This window comes from Mus caroli, unplaced genomic scaffold (assembly GCF_978045245.1).
Source record: "Mus caroli unplaced genomic scaffold, Mus_caroli_1 scaffold_9, whole genome shotgun sequence".
Taxonomy (NCBI): Eukaryota; Metazoa; Chordata; class Mammalia; order Rodentia; family Muridae; genus Mus; species Mus caroli.
The window spans coordinates 93,507,420-93,523,968 of NW_028227264.1; the positions used below are offsets into that span (position 1 = coordinate 93,507,420).

Consider the following 16,549-nt stretch of genomic DNA (forward strand, 5'->3'; position numbering starts at 1 on the left):
TTAAGCATGGGAAAGCCATGAGTTCAATCCCTAGCACCAAAATTGTAAATAAATACATTTTTAAATGCTTAATAAATCTATAAATGTAAATCTTAGAAATATAATGTTTATATTATTGTGGGACATGATGGGATACACCTATAATCCCAGGAGGCTAAGATGGGAGAGTTCAAAGTTCAAGACCAGCTTGGATTCCATACTAAGACCCTTTCTATCTCTGAAAAGATTCAAAACTCTGTGGTACATCTTTCACACTAGAAAAACAAAACAAAACAAAATCCCATGCAAACATAGTCACACATTTGAACAGAAAAAACTTCCAAGATCTTTTTTTTTTTTTTTTTTTTTGCTTTATCTTTTGTAACAAAATGTTTTTTAAGATAGGGTCTCTCCTATCTCACCCTCGTCTCTAACTCACTAAGTAGCTGATAACTTTGAAGTTCTTATGATGCTCGTAAGGCATCAAAAGTACCTTTTGAGTGCTGGAATCCCAGGCATGTGTATACCACCCTATCAGGTTTATGTGGCGCTGCCAATTGAACCAAGAGACTTGTGCATTCAAGCCAAGCACTCTACCCATTGAACTACATCCCCAGACCAATAAAACTCTGCAAACCAAAACCACGCTTATTATGTGGAAAGCAGGGTAAAAAATAAAAAATTCAGCCACCTACTTTTTTCTCCTCTTTACCTCCCACATTCAATCTGTAGCCATTCCCTCAATTTCATATTAGAGATGAATATCCACGTCAGTATTAATTTTTCTGACTTCCAAAATGTATGCCTTTGTCCTCTCTATTCAAGTCCTCATATCTAGACCCTTCATAATAGCAAAGCAGTCATATTTCCCTCCTCGATACTGTAGTTATATTAAGTGATTTTGCAACCCTCCATACTCCAGCCCCTAAAACTGCTCGTTCAATATTGTCACCCCACCCCGATCTTTGGCATACATAAAATCCTTCTCCTGGAGTACATTTTCTCCCATCTATCTTCCTAATTTCATTGAGAGCTGAAGATTTACCTAGGGTATCACTTGCTGGGTGTAGCTTTTTAAAGTGCTAAGAACGGACAACGGGTTCCAAATTATGCTTCCACGGGCAGTTTTTAGATATCTCAATACTTCACATTCTGTACCGTACCTCACCCTCCCATTATACACCACGGGGGATTTCTTCTCTTTCTCTTGTATGAATTCCCTGAAATCTAGTTGGCTGAGGGAAAGTATGGCTTACATATTCAATACATACACATACACATTCCAGGGTGTGGGTATTGACTGGTCTGATGGGGGAAAAATGGCACTAAAGCCACTAGGCTTTATTTTTTAAATTCAAGATGGCAGAGACATCTTAAAATAGTCCAACACAAAAGCATTCACATCCAGACCAGAGCTTCCATTCAGAACTGGCTACACTTAGCGCAACAGCAAGGACAAAAGAATGGAACCTAGGTGCTGAGACGCTGAGAGCTCACACCATTGGCCACAGGTCTCACTTAACAGACCTTAAACCCCACATAGAAAGGCACCTGCTGCCTGCCTGCATTCCAGAGGCCACACCTTGATGATGATGATGATGACCGGAGGCACTTATGGATTAACAGGCCCGCAAAAATCAAAGATAAAAAGCGAATGAGGTTAAGTAGTAGACAGAATATCCAGCACGTTTCGGCCCCGCCCCAACGAGGCGCAGTCCAGGGCGGTGCAGCCATAGGGTAAGGACCGATCAAGGCTCCCGCCCAGGGCCGGTCAATTGCGCCGGGTCTGGGAATTCTGGGCGAGCTCGGGGCAGAGGCCAGCCACGCCAGGATCTCCTGAGCTATACCTGTCAGGCGGCTGCAGCGAGTAGGCCCCGAAACAGCGGAGGATTGGGGACCCAGGCCCGCAGGCGCCAGTCACCCTATCCCTCCCCTCTGAATCGCTTTGCCTCCTCGCTCTTCCTTTAGTCCTTCGGAAACAAAGACGGTCCACACTCCCCACCATTTTCTCCTCACCTCAAAAACCACCTCTTCGTCAAACTCCGGTGTCATCCTTCTCCGCCATACCACCCGCCTCAGCACGATGGGAAATGAAGGCAGGAGGGCGGGCAGCACCCAGGCTTCGGCTCCTGCCCACCTCGGGGGGGCACTGAAAACTACAACTCCCGGCATGCATCGCGACCCACGCCCCTTCCCGACCTGCTTATTGGAGAAGAGGATGAGCGTGTAGGCTGGAGGGGCGGGAGCGGGCGGGCGTTCCAGAGCTCTTATTGGAGAGAGCTATGGCTTTTGTCTGCCTTTTACATCCCCTGGCTACCAGGGGGCGCCTGGAGCGCGGATTTTTCTCTCGAGTTGAGGTGGGGCGCGCGTCCGCGAAGCCGCTGTGATCGCCTCTCGTGCGCGCGCCTGGCGGTCGTCCCGGAGCGCGGCGGAGCGGCGCTCGTGCACGTCCCCCTGTCGCTGGCCGCTAGCGCCCGGGTCCGCCGGAGGGTCGCGGGAGCCGGCGTCCGTCCTTTGTGAGGCGCTCAGGCGGTGCGGGACGGAATGTGGGCGCTGCGGGGACTTTTGTCTTCTGCTCAAACTCTGGGGAGTGTGGACTGAACGGGAGCCATGGACTGAGGGCGTGAGTCGCGCGGGGCAGTCATGACTTCTGCCGCGGGTAAGTGGCCGCGCTCGCGCCGGGCTGGGGAGTAGTCGCGGCGGGCGCCGGCGGGCTCGGGCTCCCGCTGCGTTCCCCGCGGGTGGCCGGTGCGGGGCTGGCGCCGGTCGCCCGCGCCGCGCCCGCTGTGGGGTCCCCGGGATGCGCCCCCCGGACCCCTGAGCCCAGGTGATGGGACGGCGTCGCGGAGCTTGCTCGGGTTCCGTGACTTAGGCGCTGTCGCTGCCTGTGCGCGGTGTGGGAAGCGTGGAGTCCGGTGCGGAGGAGTCATTTATTCTAAGCTAGGACAGTTTTCCAGCGAGTTGAAGAAACTCCGCCACTAGCCCGCGTTGCTTGAAAACCTAGTATTTATTGACTGAAACTCTTCGCGCTTGTAAGGAGGGTTGAACAGAGCTGTTCGCACCCTGGTGTTTTGAGCCCTATTATCTGAGTATGGACTATTAGTTGGTAAAATAAAACAAAACCGAGTTGCCCCCTCCCCTGCACCTACCCCTCCCTGTTTTTTGCTCATCCTTACCTTTTCCTTCCTTCCTTCCTTCCTTCCTTCCTTCCTTCCTTCCTTCCTTCCTTCCTTCTATCCCCCCCACCCCCCACCCCCCGTACCTGGACTGTGTAAACAAAGCCCTATTTTCAGTCTGTCTCCTTTCCACTCACCCAAATGACAAAGCCTCTCCTTACCTTTGTGTGAATTTAAGCACTTCGGCTCATTGTGTTGCGACCTTTTTAAGGAACAGTTTCTAATCTTCCAAATTTAAGTGTCCAAGGGACAGTCTCTTTATAAGAACACAGCACATTTTCAAAACCAGAATTTACTAAGGTATGGAATATATTAAAGGCATCTTTATCCACATCTGAAGAAACTTTGATGAGAGATTTTGTAGTAAAAGAGCGTAAAGTTTCACTTCAGTTAGGTCTAGAATTAGCACTTAAGTATCAGATTAAATTTTCTTTGCTTTTTTGGCGTTTGTTTAACATTCCTGCAACTTGAAAACTGTCAGGAGAGCACACACACTAAGTGTTCTGATTTGTACTTCTAAAGCCTTGAAGGAGTCACACTGCTAGGCAAAATCCGGATTACTTCAAACAGGCAAGAAATTAGTAACAATAAGACAGTGAGACCTTTTTTCTCTTTGAAGTGATGTGCATTAATCACGTGATCATCATGCACTGAGTTATTTACAAACGTTTCTCTCAGTTTTGGGATGTGTTCCATTTAAACAACGGATCGTTTTCAGCCCAAATTTCTGTACCCTCACCATCGTTCAGCTTTTTAAAATGACTGAATTAATATAATTAATTTAAAATAAAAACTTAAAACAATAATTAAAATTTCTAGAATTCAGCCTGGAAGTTTACGATTGTTTTCTTCAAATTAATCCAGAACAAGGCTAGCTATTTTTAGACTTATCAACTTTACAATTAAGGAAATCCACAGCATTTTTGTGGTATTTAAAAGAGAGACACTTCCTGTGTCTAGCTGAGTTAGTTGATTTTTTTTTTTTTTTAAGAATGGCTTGCTGAGAATCATTAACTACTTTTTTGCTCACCGATTTGATGAGCTTTATTGTAAGTTTTTGTTACATCTAGGGGGATACGGAAGAGGACTGAGGTTTCTCTTTCCTGCCTATTATATAAAGTTATACATACATTGTCCTTGCAAGTTGTGTGTGTGTGTGGGGGGGGGGGGTTCATAATAATGAAATTTATTAAAGCTTTGGGGGAAATTACTAATGGAGCAGAGTGTTAGTTTTAGCCTGGTCTAGTGTAGTTGGGAAGGGTGGCCTAATTTATGATTAGGGGGCTGTTGTACCACCGTTAAGTGACAGGTGTCCCGAGGCAGAGCTTGCTTTGGTTTTGCTTGTTTCTATGCAGCGGTTGGAGTGTGAGTTCATAGAGGAGATATTGGGGTATTCTGAGTAGCACATGGACTAAAGGAGAGATGATTAAAAGTGGCTTTCCATCATGGTGTGCATAAACATCTCACTATTCTCATGCATGCCTGTGCGGTTTTGTTTGGGGCCTCGTGGAATAGCCCAGAGAGAGTGTGTGCTCGTGAGCCACGGCCACCTGTGTGTAACAGATGACAAATCTGTTTATAGCAGTAAGACAGCAGTGGTCCTTTCTACCTTCGCTTTCCCCTGCAGCCAGACAGCTGTGTAAATAGAAGATTTGCCGAATTGCTCTAAGGAAGCATTTGGGTCTGAATGTTAATATTAATATCAAGATCCAGAGGTGCAGCATTCATTTCCAGTGTGTACTGACTATAGGTTTTGAGCATTGGAGTGAATCATAACATAATATCTTATTGGTGTTGTTTTGAGCCATTCTTCTTTCAAAGCATTACAAATATTGAGGGCCAGGGAGATGGCTCAGTGGTTAGGCTCTTCCTGTCAAAGCCTGCTGACCTGAGTTTGGTCACTGGGGACCCACGTGATGAAAGGAGAGAACCAAATCTTTTTTTTTTTTTTTTTTTTTTTTTTTTGGTTTTTCGAGACAGGAGACAGGTTTTCTCTTTATAGCTCTGGCTGTCCTGGAGCTCACTTTGTAGACCAGGCTGGCCTCGAACTCAGAAATCCGCCTGCCTCTGCCTCCCGAGTGCTGGGATTAAAGGTGTGCGCCACCACGCCCAGCTCGAGAGAACCAAATCTTACATGTTCTCATCTAACACATGTATGCAGTGGAATACACATACACACACACACACACACATACATACACACACACACAAACATACACACACACATCACATACACACACACCACATTAACACACACACACACACCACATACACTCACACACACACACCACATACACTCACACACACACACCACATACACACACATACACACACACCACATACACACACACCACATACATACACACACATAAACACACACACACACCACATACACACACACACACACCACATACACACACACCACATACATACACACACATAAACACACACACACACCACATACACACACACACACACCACATACACTCACACACACACACCACATACACACACACCACATACATACACACACATAAACACACACACACACCACATACACACACACACATCACATACACACACACACCACATACACACACACCACATAATATATAGTTTAAAAAATAGTAATGAAGCTGACATAGTGTTGTGCCTCTGTAATCCCAGGACTAGAGAGGGTGAGCCAGGAAGACTGCAGTTTAGGGATATCCAGGGCTACATTGCAAAGCCTGTCTCCTAAAACTAAAAATAAAGAAGTAACAGTAAGGAAAGGTTTCATATATTGCTGTACCAGTGACTTGGCACTCACTTGTTCCTATTAGTCATTAAAGAATTACACAATGATCCTATTGAAGTTTACCCTGCTCCCTTTTGAAAACATCATCTTTTAAAGGGATTTATTTGTAAACTATGTATGTATATTTGTGTGTAGTGGGTAGAGGTTTGTGCATGTGAGCACAGGTACCAGCAGAGCTCAGAGCAGGTTGTTGGATTCCCTAGAACTGGAGTTCCAGTCAGTTGTAACCCTTCCCAACTCTCTCCATCCCCCCCACCCCCCCACCCCCCACCCCCCACCCCCCCCCCCGCCACATAGGTGCTGGGAACTGAACTCAGCTCTTCTAAAAGAACAGTATGTATTGCACTCTTTTTTTTTTTTTTAAGATTTATTTATTTTATGTATGTGAGTACACTGTAGCTGTTCAGATGGTTGTGAGCCTCCATGTGGTTGTGGAATTGAATTCAGGACTTCTGCTTGCTCTAGTTGGCCCCGCTCACTCCGGCCCAAAGATTTCTTTATTATTATAAATAAGTACACTGTTGCTGTCTTCAGACACACCAGAAGAGTGTGTCAGATCTCATTACGGGTGGTTGTGAGCCACTGTGTGGTTGCTGGGATTTGAACGCAGGACCTTCAGAAGAGCAGTCAGTGCTCTTAACTGCTGAGCCATCTCGCCAGCCCATGTATTGGGCTCTTGACAACTGAGTCATCTCCTTAGCCTTCAGAATACCATTTGATGTTAAATTGGATATTGAAGTTAAAAATAAAAGAACTAGCCAGGCGTTGGTGGCACACGTCTTTAATCCCAGCACTCGGGAGGCAGAGGCAGGCGGATTTCTGAGTTCGAGGTCAGCCTGGTCTACAGAGTGAGTTCCAGGACAGCCAGGGCTACACAGAGAAATCCTGTCTTGAAAACAAAACAAAACAAAACAAAAAAAACAAAAAAAAGACCTTTTCTGTCACTGAGGCATTACATGGTCTGTATGTGGCAGCTGCCTGCCCTCAGGACCATTTCTTCAGCTCTGAGACATAGTGGTGAGTAAGACCATGAATAAGCTTGACTCTGAGTTATAGTATTGATTCATCCACTCGAATACACAGGTACCTCACAATAGTAAGTCTAAGTTCACAGTTACTTAATGGCTGTGCAGACATTAGAGGCTTTAGAACAATGGCTCTTAGCCTGTGGGTCACGGCCCCTTTGGGTTCACATATCTGATGCCCTGCATATCAGGTATTTACATTACAATTCATAACAGTAGCAAAATTACAGTTATGAAATGGCAACAAAATAATTGTATGGTCGGTCACCACAGCACGAGGAACAGTATTGAAGTGTCGCAGTGTTAGGAACGCTGAGAGCCACTGCTGTAGATGCTGTGCTGTGTTTGCTGGGGTCAGCATTGGCTCCTATGCAGTTAACTTACTCTCTATGATGTTAGGAGAGAACAGGAATTCCTCTCTTAGAATCAGACTCAAAGAAGGGCTGGAATTGGTGGCTAGAGATTCATTATGGTTTAGGGAGGGTGAGACAGTAGGTTGGGGGACGGTGAAAGGAAGGGTTAAAATTGGTACTAGAGAGTAATAAAATGCTTTAGAGAGGCTGGGCTGGAGGACTGAGAATTTGAGGTCAGCCTGGGGATACTTGGCAAAACAATAGCAACAAAGGTAGTAAATGTGTTTTCAAGGGAAAGCGAAATGAATTGACTAAAAGACCTTGGACCTTCTGACTAGACTCTAAGATCAGAAAATAAAAGACTTCTCTCCCCCTTTCTCCCTTCCTTCCTTTATTGTTTGTTTTTCAAGACATGGTTTCTCTGTGTAGCCTTGGCCATCCTGAAACTTGTTCTGGAGATTAAGCTGGTCTCGAACTCAGAGATCCACCTGCCTCTGCCTCCTGAGTGCTGGGATTAAAGGCATGAGCCATTTAGCTGGCCGGAGTTTCCTTTTGATGGTAAAATAGGACCTCCTAGCCTCATCTTAGGGGGTTGGGGGGAGAGATCTTACTGTATAGGCCAGGCTAGCCTCAAACTCACAACAATCCTCCTGTCTGAGAGTACGGAGCACTGTGTGACAGGCATGTACCACTAATGCCCAGGCATCTTAACTGATTTGAAGTGTACGTTTCAGAAATGTTAAGAACATTGTAGTAGTTGTTCTCCAGAACTCATTTCATCTTGTAAAAAACAAACAAACACACAAACAAACAAAAAAAACTCGTATTTTTAACTCTTTGAAAAAAATCCCAGAGCTAGGAAGTTCTAAGAATGACAGAAATGAAATCAGCATGACAGTCTGTCGGTTTTTATTGAGTAAGAAGGGAGCAGGGACAAGTCCTCAGGCACATATATTTTGCCTGAAGATTTGACTTGATGGATGGGGAATTTAATTTAATATACTATTTCTACAAGCTTTATCACTAGGCTTCTGCCAAAACGCACAAGAGTCAACCCTCAGGCTAACCACGTGTGTATTGGACAGCTAACTGGAAACTGCCTGCTTTGGGAATTTGTATTATTTTGGAAACTCGCTGCTTGCCTTACGATAACCTTATTCCTAAGGAATTGAGTTTTTTAAGGCATCTGTTATAAAATCTTGTCTGTGCGTATAATACAAGAGTTTGAGAAATTTCTCTTTGCTTAGGAAAAGGAAGTAGAGTACCCTGCTTTTTTCTCTTTTTACTCAGTTCTGTGTAATAGTTTTCCAAGTGCTATGACTAATTTCCCTTGTTGAAAATAAAATCAACACCAAATGAAATATCAAAGCCTCGGTGTGTGCAAGTAAATGAAACAACACTGTCAAGCAGTCCTGTGCATCATATATTTTCAGATTGTTTGATAAAGAACCTTTTTTTTTTTTTAAAGTATTAGATCCTGTTGAAGAAGTTTAAGATAATTTAAGAAGTATAAGATAAAATGCATTTGAACTCAGTTCCCTTCTGGGTAGCGAGTTCTAAGGAAATTTGAGCGAAATATAGTCTCTGTATCATTTTTATATTTATTAGGGTCTTTTAAAAAAGACTTGCTTTTGTTTTGTTTGTGTATATGTGTGTCTGAATTTATGTTCAGATGTGAGTTCAGGTGTCTGTGGAGGCCAGAAGAGGGCATCATGTCCCTTTGAGCTGGAGTTACTAGTTATGAACTTCTTGATGTGGGTGCTGGAACCGAACTCTGCCGCTCATGGTTGAACTGAAAGCACTCTTAGGCACAGAGCCATCTCTCTAGCTCCCTTATTAGGGTCCTATTGTCAAGTTCATATAGACTAAGAGTCAGCCTACACAAATACAGCATTGTACACTAGGCATGTGATGAGGAAGAGTCAGTACACCGGTACTGGTGGTCATTCTTTAATGCTGGGTTAGATGGTGCAGGCTGTAATTCCAGCACCCAGAACACTAAAGCAGAAGGCTGTGAAGATGAGACCAGCCTGGCTTACGTAATGAGACCCTTGCTCAGAGAAACAAAACCCACAAACACATAGTACTTACTAGTGACGGATAAAAGACATAATCCATCGCCCACGGGAACTGAAATACAAATGTACGGATTGTATCTTCAGATACTCTCTAGTCATTTGATCTTGGGCCAGGCCTGGACATGTGATAAAATAAAGCTCTATAAGGAAATATGAAATTCCCAGTTGATCCTGAGACAGAGAAATACCAACCTTATTATGAACCTCCGTTAACAACAAAGAATTTACTTTCCAGTTTTTTTGGGGGTGGCGGGAGGGAGGTTAGGTAGAAAATGTCTGATTTCTACAGTGATTTTCCAGACTGTTTTGGGGGTTCTGTCAAGTAGACACTCTTGTCTGGATCACAGAATAGTGCTGCTTATTTATGTGAGAAACTTGAGAGTTGCGTACTGTAGGCAACTCTTAGTACTCAGTGGATGAGCTGAAGATACTACACAGAGTTACTAAGTAAAAGCCAGTGACTTAACTCATGTCAGAGTTAGAGGATAATTAGTAATAGAGTAGCTAAGAAATGTACGGTATATGTAAAGCTATGTTGCTCTAGAACTTAAGAACAATTTCAGGAATTTTCAAGAATAATGTTCACTGTATAAGATAATATAACCTGTGTAGTAATAAGTAAAATTTAGAAAATGTTATTCAACAAGCATGGTGTTGCATGCCTGTAATCACAGCATTAGAAAGGCATGTGTCTGACTGTGAGTTCAAGACCAGCCTGAGCTACATTGTACGTGCCAAGCCAGCACCAGGGTTTCATAGCAAGACCTTGCCACAGAAAACATTAAAAACAGGAAAATGTTTTGTATCTTGTGTTTTGTCTACTTTATCATCTAATATTACATCTTTTTTTTTTCTAGAGCTTAAGAAGCCACCATTGGCTCCCAAGCCAAAGTTAGTGGGGACCAATAATAAGCCACCTCCCCCTCCTATTGCACCTAAACCGGACATTGGCAGTGCTAGTGTTCCACGGTTAACGAAGAAGACCAAACCGGCAATTGCGCCAAAACCAAAAGTCCCGACAAACTCAGTTGTTCAAGACATTAAGCATCCACCCTCAAAGAAGCCTACTTTGAACCTGGAGGAACGGGAGCCAGAATTACCCGAGAGCACTGGCAAGTCTAATTGCAAGGATGTCAGGGATCCACACAGTGATTATATTTTACCAACGTGTTCCTGCAGTTCTGAGTGTATTCACGAGCCTAGGACTCGAGAAACCCTGTGTGTAGAGCAGCTTGTTTTAGAGCCTCTGGGAATGAAGGAAAATTTAGAGAATAGTAAAAATGGTGAGTCCTCAAAAAGGGGGAGTAACTGGGATTCAAGCAGCGCAAAGTGCCGGGGCCAGAGTGGAGTTGTTTTAAAGGCAAGCATCTTAGAAGAGAAGCTCAAAGAGGCCCTAACACAGCAGCGATCACCTTGTGGTTCCCCAGGGAGGTACAGAGCTCCAAAGAAACCAGAAATGAATGGTGGTGACCATAGTTGCAGCAGGCAGATCAGAATTGAATTTGCAGACGTGTCTTCTCCCCTGTCCGGCTTTGAAAAAGTTCCCGCTCATCACAACTGCCACCCACAACTTCCTAGGGATGAATCTCAGACTCTCAAGACTTGTCAAGATGGCAGTGCCGAGAGCCGTGGTCACATTGATTCAGGTGAACCGGAGAACAAGAGAGTGGGTTCAGATGGAATTAGTCAGAAGATGGAGGTCGAAGGTCTCGGTCCTTTAGAAATCCACTTACTACCGTATACCTCAAAGTTTCCAACTCCCAAGCCCAGAAAGACACACGCAGCTGCTCGTCTTCGCCGGCAGAAGCATGTAGATACTCCTGGTGAAAGCACTGAAGAGCCAGGGAACTCAAACAATGGCTCTTCTTGTCTCCTGGAGGATAGTTTGAAAAACAATAAAGTCAGTGTTCTTCGTCAGAATGCTTTGTATAACCAGGGACCAGCGGACGAGGTGAGGCCAGCAAACCAGAGGGCACTGACAGGGGATTCCAACCGTGGCGGACAGGACTCCGTCAGCTCACAGAAAGCTGTGCAGCAGCAAACGCCTTCTTTAGATACAGATTCTAGTTGGACTTCTGACAGCAGTGGTTCTGGCGTGTCACCTGCTGTGGACAAAGAGACTACTTACACACAGTGCAGTACTCAGCCTTTGAGCTTGCCTAAGCAAGTCACAGCAGCCTGCACTGACCAGCCACCAGCTACCTGTAACCCAGAAGTGTCCGCTCCCCCCATACAAAAGGAATCTCCCTCCTCGAGAGTCATTCCCAAAAAACCTCAAAGACACAGCTTGCCTGCAGCAGGGGTGCTCAAAAAGGCTGCTTCGGAGGAGCTTGTAGAAAAGAACTCTTCAGGTAAGGTGACGAATGTAGAGAAAGGTCTGCATAGAAACCACCTTCACCATCCGGGGCCCTCAAACCATGGCGCATCAGCATCACCCTTTGATATGCCCAACCCAACTTCAGAGAAGCCAGTGTGGAAGTTACCTCATCCTATTCTACCTTTTTCAGGGAGCCCAGAGGCCTTGAAACGCGTCACTTTATCCTTAAATAACGAGCCTTCCGTTTCCCTAACCAAGCCAAGAGCAAAATCCCTGTCTGCCGTGGATGCGGACCAGTGTAACAAGCCTTGCAAAGACCCTCCGAAGAAAACTTCTTTTAAAAAGTTGATCAACGTGAAGCTGTCCATTGGCTTCATAAAGAGCGACTTTCAGAAAATTAGGTCGAAAAGCTGCCAACATGGGGATGTCTCTACGGGACATCCGCTCGCTAGAGAGCCAAAAGGACTCGAAAGTGATTGGCAAGGTTTGGCCACAGGAGAAGAGAAGAGAAGTAAGCCCACGAAGGCACATTCTGCAGAAAACTGCAGCCTGGAATCTCAAAAGGTGAAGTCCTGGGGCCAGAGCAGTGCCGTTAACGGTCAGAGGGCGGAGTCTTTGGATGACCGGATTCTCTCCAGGCACACGTCCTGTCAGGGCTCTAGTACAGGCGACTTCGGGCCAGAGTATGAAAATGTCCGCCATTATGAGGAGATACCAGAGTATGAGAATTTGCCCTTTGTCATGGCTGGAAGGAACACTCCGGAGTTGGGATGGCAGAACTCCAGCAGTGTGGAGGACACTGATGCAAGTCTGTATGAAGTAGAAGAGCCCTACGACGCTCCAGATGGCCAGCTGCAACTTGATCCTAGACATCAGCCTTGCAGGTAATACGTGGGTGTCAGCTAGACCTGCACTTTGGCACGCATCGTTGTAATTAGCCGTCCACAGCCAACTCCGCGATGCAGGACGGCAGCGGGGAGAATCACTTACTGAGGAACCTATTGAGAAGCCGTAGATGAAAGCAGTTCTGGGCTTAGAGTCCCTTTGCCAGACAATAGGAACAGGCATTTGCATTGCAAGCTTGTAATACCTTAGCAGCCAATTCAAAGAGTTTGCGTAGTAGCAGGTAGCTACTGCAAAGATGGCCTCCACAAGGTCCCAGCCACACCCCCACCCGGGCCCCCATAGTCGGACATGGAAACTTGGGCAGACGTTGGTAAATTCTGTGAGGTTTGTGAAATTATGAAATCCATGCATATGAAAAATTGAAACCCATAAGGCACCATCATTGGAATACTCTAGATCCTCAGGTCTTGCCACTCTTTAAGCATTAGTTTGCTTGTTGACCTCAGGTAATAACAGGGACATTCAGGGAACGGTTGTCTTCCTCTCTTTGTGTACATACTATATATGTCACCTCTCTCGCTGAGGTTTTACTCATCTTCAGTGGCTCAGCGTATCGGTCCCTGGCTTCACGGAGCTTCTATGGCTACCTAGCAGGAAGTGTTCCCTTCCTGCTCTGCACTCCCTGGTAGCCAGCGCTGTCCTTGCATCTTCTAGATTCGTCTGACTTACAGCATGTTGTTATGGATGCGTCTGATGCTCTGTGTTTGTTTGTTGAAAGTATTTATGTATCTTTGACCATCTCTTTAATGTGCATATGTTTTTTTTTGTCATTTTCAACCCCATCTCCCTCCTGCATCTCTCTCTCCTCCCACGGACCCCTTTCTCCTTCCCAGTAAGTTCACCCCTCCCTATTCTCATGTCCTTTCGGCTTGTGGGGACTTCGTTTTCGTGTGCCTGACTAAATGTAATTACAGTTGCTTGCATAGGTGTGAGTGAATGGGGAGTTATTTACTGGAGCATGAACACCTTAACAGTGGCTGCATGGCGTTCAGTTTTAAGTACTGAAGAGTTCTGGTTCTCTCTTTGTATTCTATATAAGGCTGAACAAGGAGTCTACTAGGTGTGGAATGGCACAGGAGTCAAGTGTACCGGCTGGTTTTGTGTGTCAACTTGACACAAGCTGGAGTTATCACAGAGAAAGGAGCCTCCCCTGTGGAAATGCCTCCATGAGATCCAGCTGTAAGGCATTTTTTCAATTAGTGGTCAAGGATGGGAGAGTCCATTGTGGGTGGTGCCATCCCTAAGCTGGTACTCCTGGGTTCTATAAGAAAGCAAGCTGAGCAAGCCAGGGGAAGCAAGCCAGTAAGCAGCATCCCTCCATGGCCTCTGCACCAGCTCCTGCCTTCAGGTTCCTGCCCTGTGTGAGTTCAGCCTGGTGGAGGGTGGGCAACTGCCACAGAGAGGTTCTGTTTAAGCCATGAACAGGGAGTCCTCAATGGGCTCTGAGAGACCTAAAATGTGCCAGTTGAATCCAAAGCTTTCAGCCATCAACTAAAGCCTGAGAGAATGCTTCTTTTGTAGTTGACTAGTCAGTGAAAGCAGAATTCAGGCCTTCCTGGGGAGGATCCTGGGAAGAGGAAGTGAGGTAAATGAGAGACAGACCCGAGAAGAGTCCAGTGCAAACCCCAAAGGAGGGTCTGTTTGCTGAAAGTGGAGACCTGTGACTTGGAATAAGTCCTTCAAAATGCAGGAGGCTGGCTGGGCTGTAGTTGAACAGTCTAGTACTTACTTGCCTAGCGTGTTCAGGTTCTCTCTAAGAGTCATCAGGAAAGTGTTGTGCAGTGTCTCAGCCCTCAGGGAAGGGAATCCGGGCCCTTTCTGGAGCTCTGGGTTAGAGTGTCACTAGCCTTGGGGTCTGGATACTTAAGCTGCCAAATTCTGGATAAGTAAAACTGTTTGACCAATTCAGAGTTATCCCAGCCCTCGTCTTTAAAACTAAGATGTTTATAAATCGGAATATTTACAGGTCTATAATCTCTTTGTCATTTATCAGGAAATATTTAAATAATAGGCTGTCCCAAATTCTGATTAGCGGTATAATCTAAAATTCACAACTGTAACTCATTGTTTTCCCCAAAGAATAATGTCGGAAATGGAGGTCAGGGTTTTGGTTGTTGTTGTTGTTTTGTTTGTTTTTCCAGACAGGGTTTCTCTGTGTAGTCCTGACTGTGTAGACCAGGCTGGCTAGAACTCACAGAACCTGCCTGCTTCTGCATCCCCAGTGCTGGGATTCAAGGCGTGGCCACCCCTGCCAGGCCCAGGTGAACTTTGTTACTTTTTCTGTGTGATCTGTGAGCTGCAAGCTGTGACTGAGGTGGGATTGTGTGCCTGTTATCTCAGGGATAGCTGTCAACTCAGCAGGGTTTGTGGAATGAGGAAATTAGGGGGCCTGGCCGAGCTTGCTGCCAGGGCTAGTGTTAGAGCCCAGTGACTGATAAGGAGGGAAGGGTGGGGTGGCTGTTTAGTAAGCAAAGGGTTTCTTTACTTCCTCCTGTCTTCTAATGTGTATCCCTTCTCTTCTCCCTACCGTTTCTGTAAACAGCTTTTCTGAGCTCAGGCAGGAGTGAGTGGTAACTAGAAACGAAGGGTACAGAGAAGGTAGTGGAAAGCCGCAGCATTGGAAGGATGAATGAAGAGGGGGCTCTGAAGGTACGGGAGGGAGGAAGAGGCACTCTGGATACAGAAACATAAGCCACGTGTGTCACCACTCGCCTACTGCTCTTGTGTCTTAGAAGTAATTTCTTTGGAAGTAGGATGTGAGTCACTCTGGAATGTTCCAGTGTTCGGGGGCAGTTGGTTTTGTTTGTTTAATTTTTCTTTTGAGATGGGATTTGTAGACCAGGATAGCCTAGAAGTCTTTAGAGCACAGGCTGGCCTCAAACCTTGCCACTTCACGTGCCTGTTCTATGGTTATAAAAACAGAACCCATCAGCTCCTCCTGAAAGCCAAGTCTGATCTTGTCTACTTTAAAAAGAAAGGTTGCCTTCCTGCCAAAACACCATGCTGGACCACTGGGGGCCCTGGAGCCTTTGTGGAGGGCACCATGGCCGTAGCTGCCTTGCTAGTATTGAAACTCTCTGAATGCAAATACTCGTTCCTATTGCTGGGCTGTTAGGGTTATAATTGGGTCACCATTCAGGGCTGGGGTAAGACCTCTTTCCCAGAGTGTCACAGACAGCACAACCCTGAAACATATATATTTATAACCATAGCAGGCAACATACATCCCTGTTTCACAGGGTACAGATGGTGGCTTTCCAGCTGCCGCTTCTATCCAGGAAGCTTGGGGAGTCATAGGGAAGATTCTAGGATTTAGGTTGTTGATGTTACCTAACCGTAGAACAACCAGCAGGGCCAACAGCATGCAAATACTGAAGTTTCCCCCTTTGAAACTGAAGCAGATTTCTTGATTCTGGGGGGAGGAGGGGAAAAGCTTTGCCTGGAAACGTTCCTGAGTTTTCTTGTGACATCTTGGTTTGTTCTCGTAGACACTTAGAAAATTATGGCCGTTGGATTTTTCTAAGTAACCTAGTAAATCCTCCAATGACCCCACCGCCCCCATCCCACATGGATAGCAAGCATGTGTGCATTGAGTGTTTACTGGCAAGGACCCCCTCCCTCCCCCAGTGAGGCAACAGGCCATTACAGCACATGGTGTTTTTTGTCACTGTTGTACTGCCGGACAGGCCATTGAGGATCACTCCGGGCTGTGGTGCAGTTCAGTGACTCAGTGCTTACCTGGTGTCCTAGGTCCAGCACTTAATACGACAAAAGCAAACAGAGACAGCCTGACAGCCGTGCTGATAACTTGAGCCAGCAGTTGTTTTAAAGTAGACAGGATGAGACTTGGCTTTGGGGAGCTGAAGGGTCCTGCTTTTATAACCCCGGAAAGGACGTGTGAGTGGTACTCTGGAGGGA

General features: G+C 45.8%; 2 protein-coding genes across 2 annotated transcripts in view; one reads left to right on the forward strand and one right to left on the reverse strand.

The window, feature by feature from the left end:
• Positions 1-2,117, reverse strand: part of Vezt (vezatin, adherens junctions transmembrane protein) — a 73,191-nt gene extending 71,074 nt beyond the window's left edge. Inside the window, exon 1 of the mRNA XM_021174868.3 lies at positions 1,996-2,117. Coding sequence (XP_021030527.1) covers positions 1,996-2,031 — 36 coding nt within the window. The 5' untranslated portion in view covers positions 2,032-2,117. The remainder of the gene's footprint in view (positions 1-1,995) is intronic.
• A 305-nt stretch (positions 2,118-2,422) lies between these two features.
• Positions 2,423-16,549, forward strand: part of Fgd6 (FYVE, RhoGEF and PH domain containing 6) — a 108,262-nt gene continuing 94,135 nt past the window's right edge. Inside the window, exons 1-2 of the mRNA XM_021174937.2 lie at positions 2,423-2,638; positions 10,266-12,609. Of these exons, the coding sequence (XP_021030596.1) occupies positions 2,623-2,638; positions 10,266-12,609 (2,360 nt within the window). The 5' untranslated portion in view covers positions 2,423-2,622. The remainder of the gene's footprint in view (positions 2,639-10,265; positions 12,610-16,549) is intronic.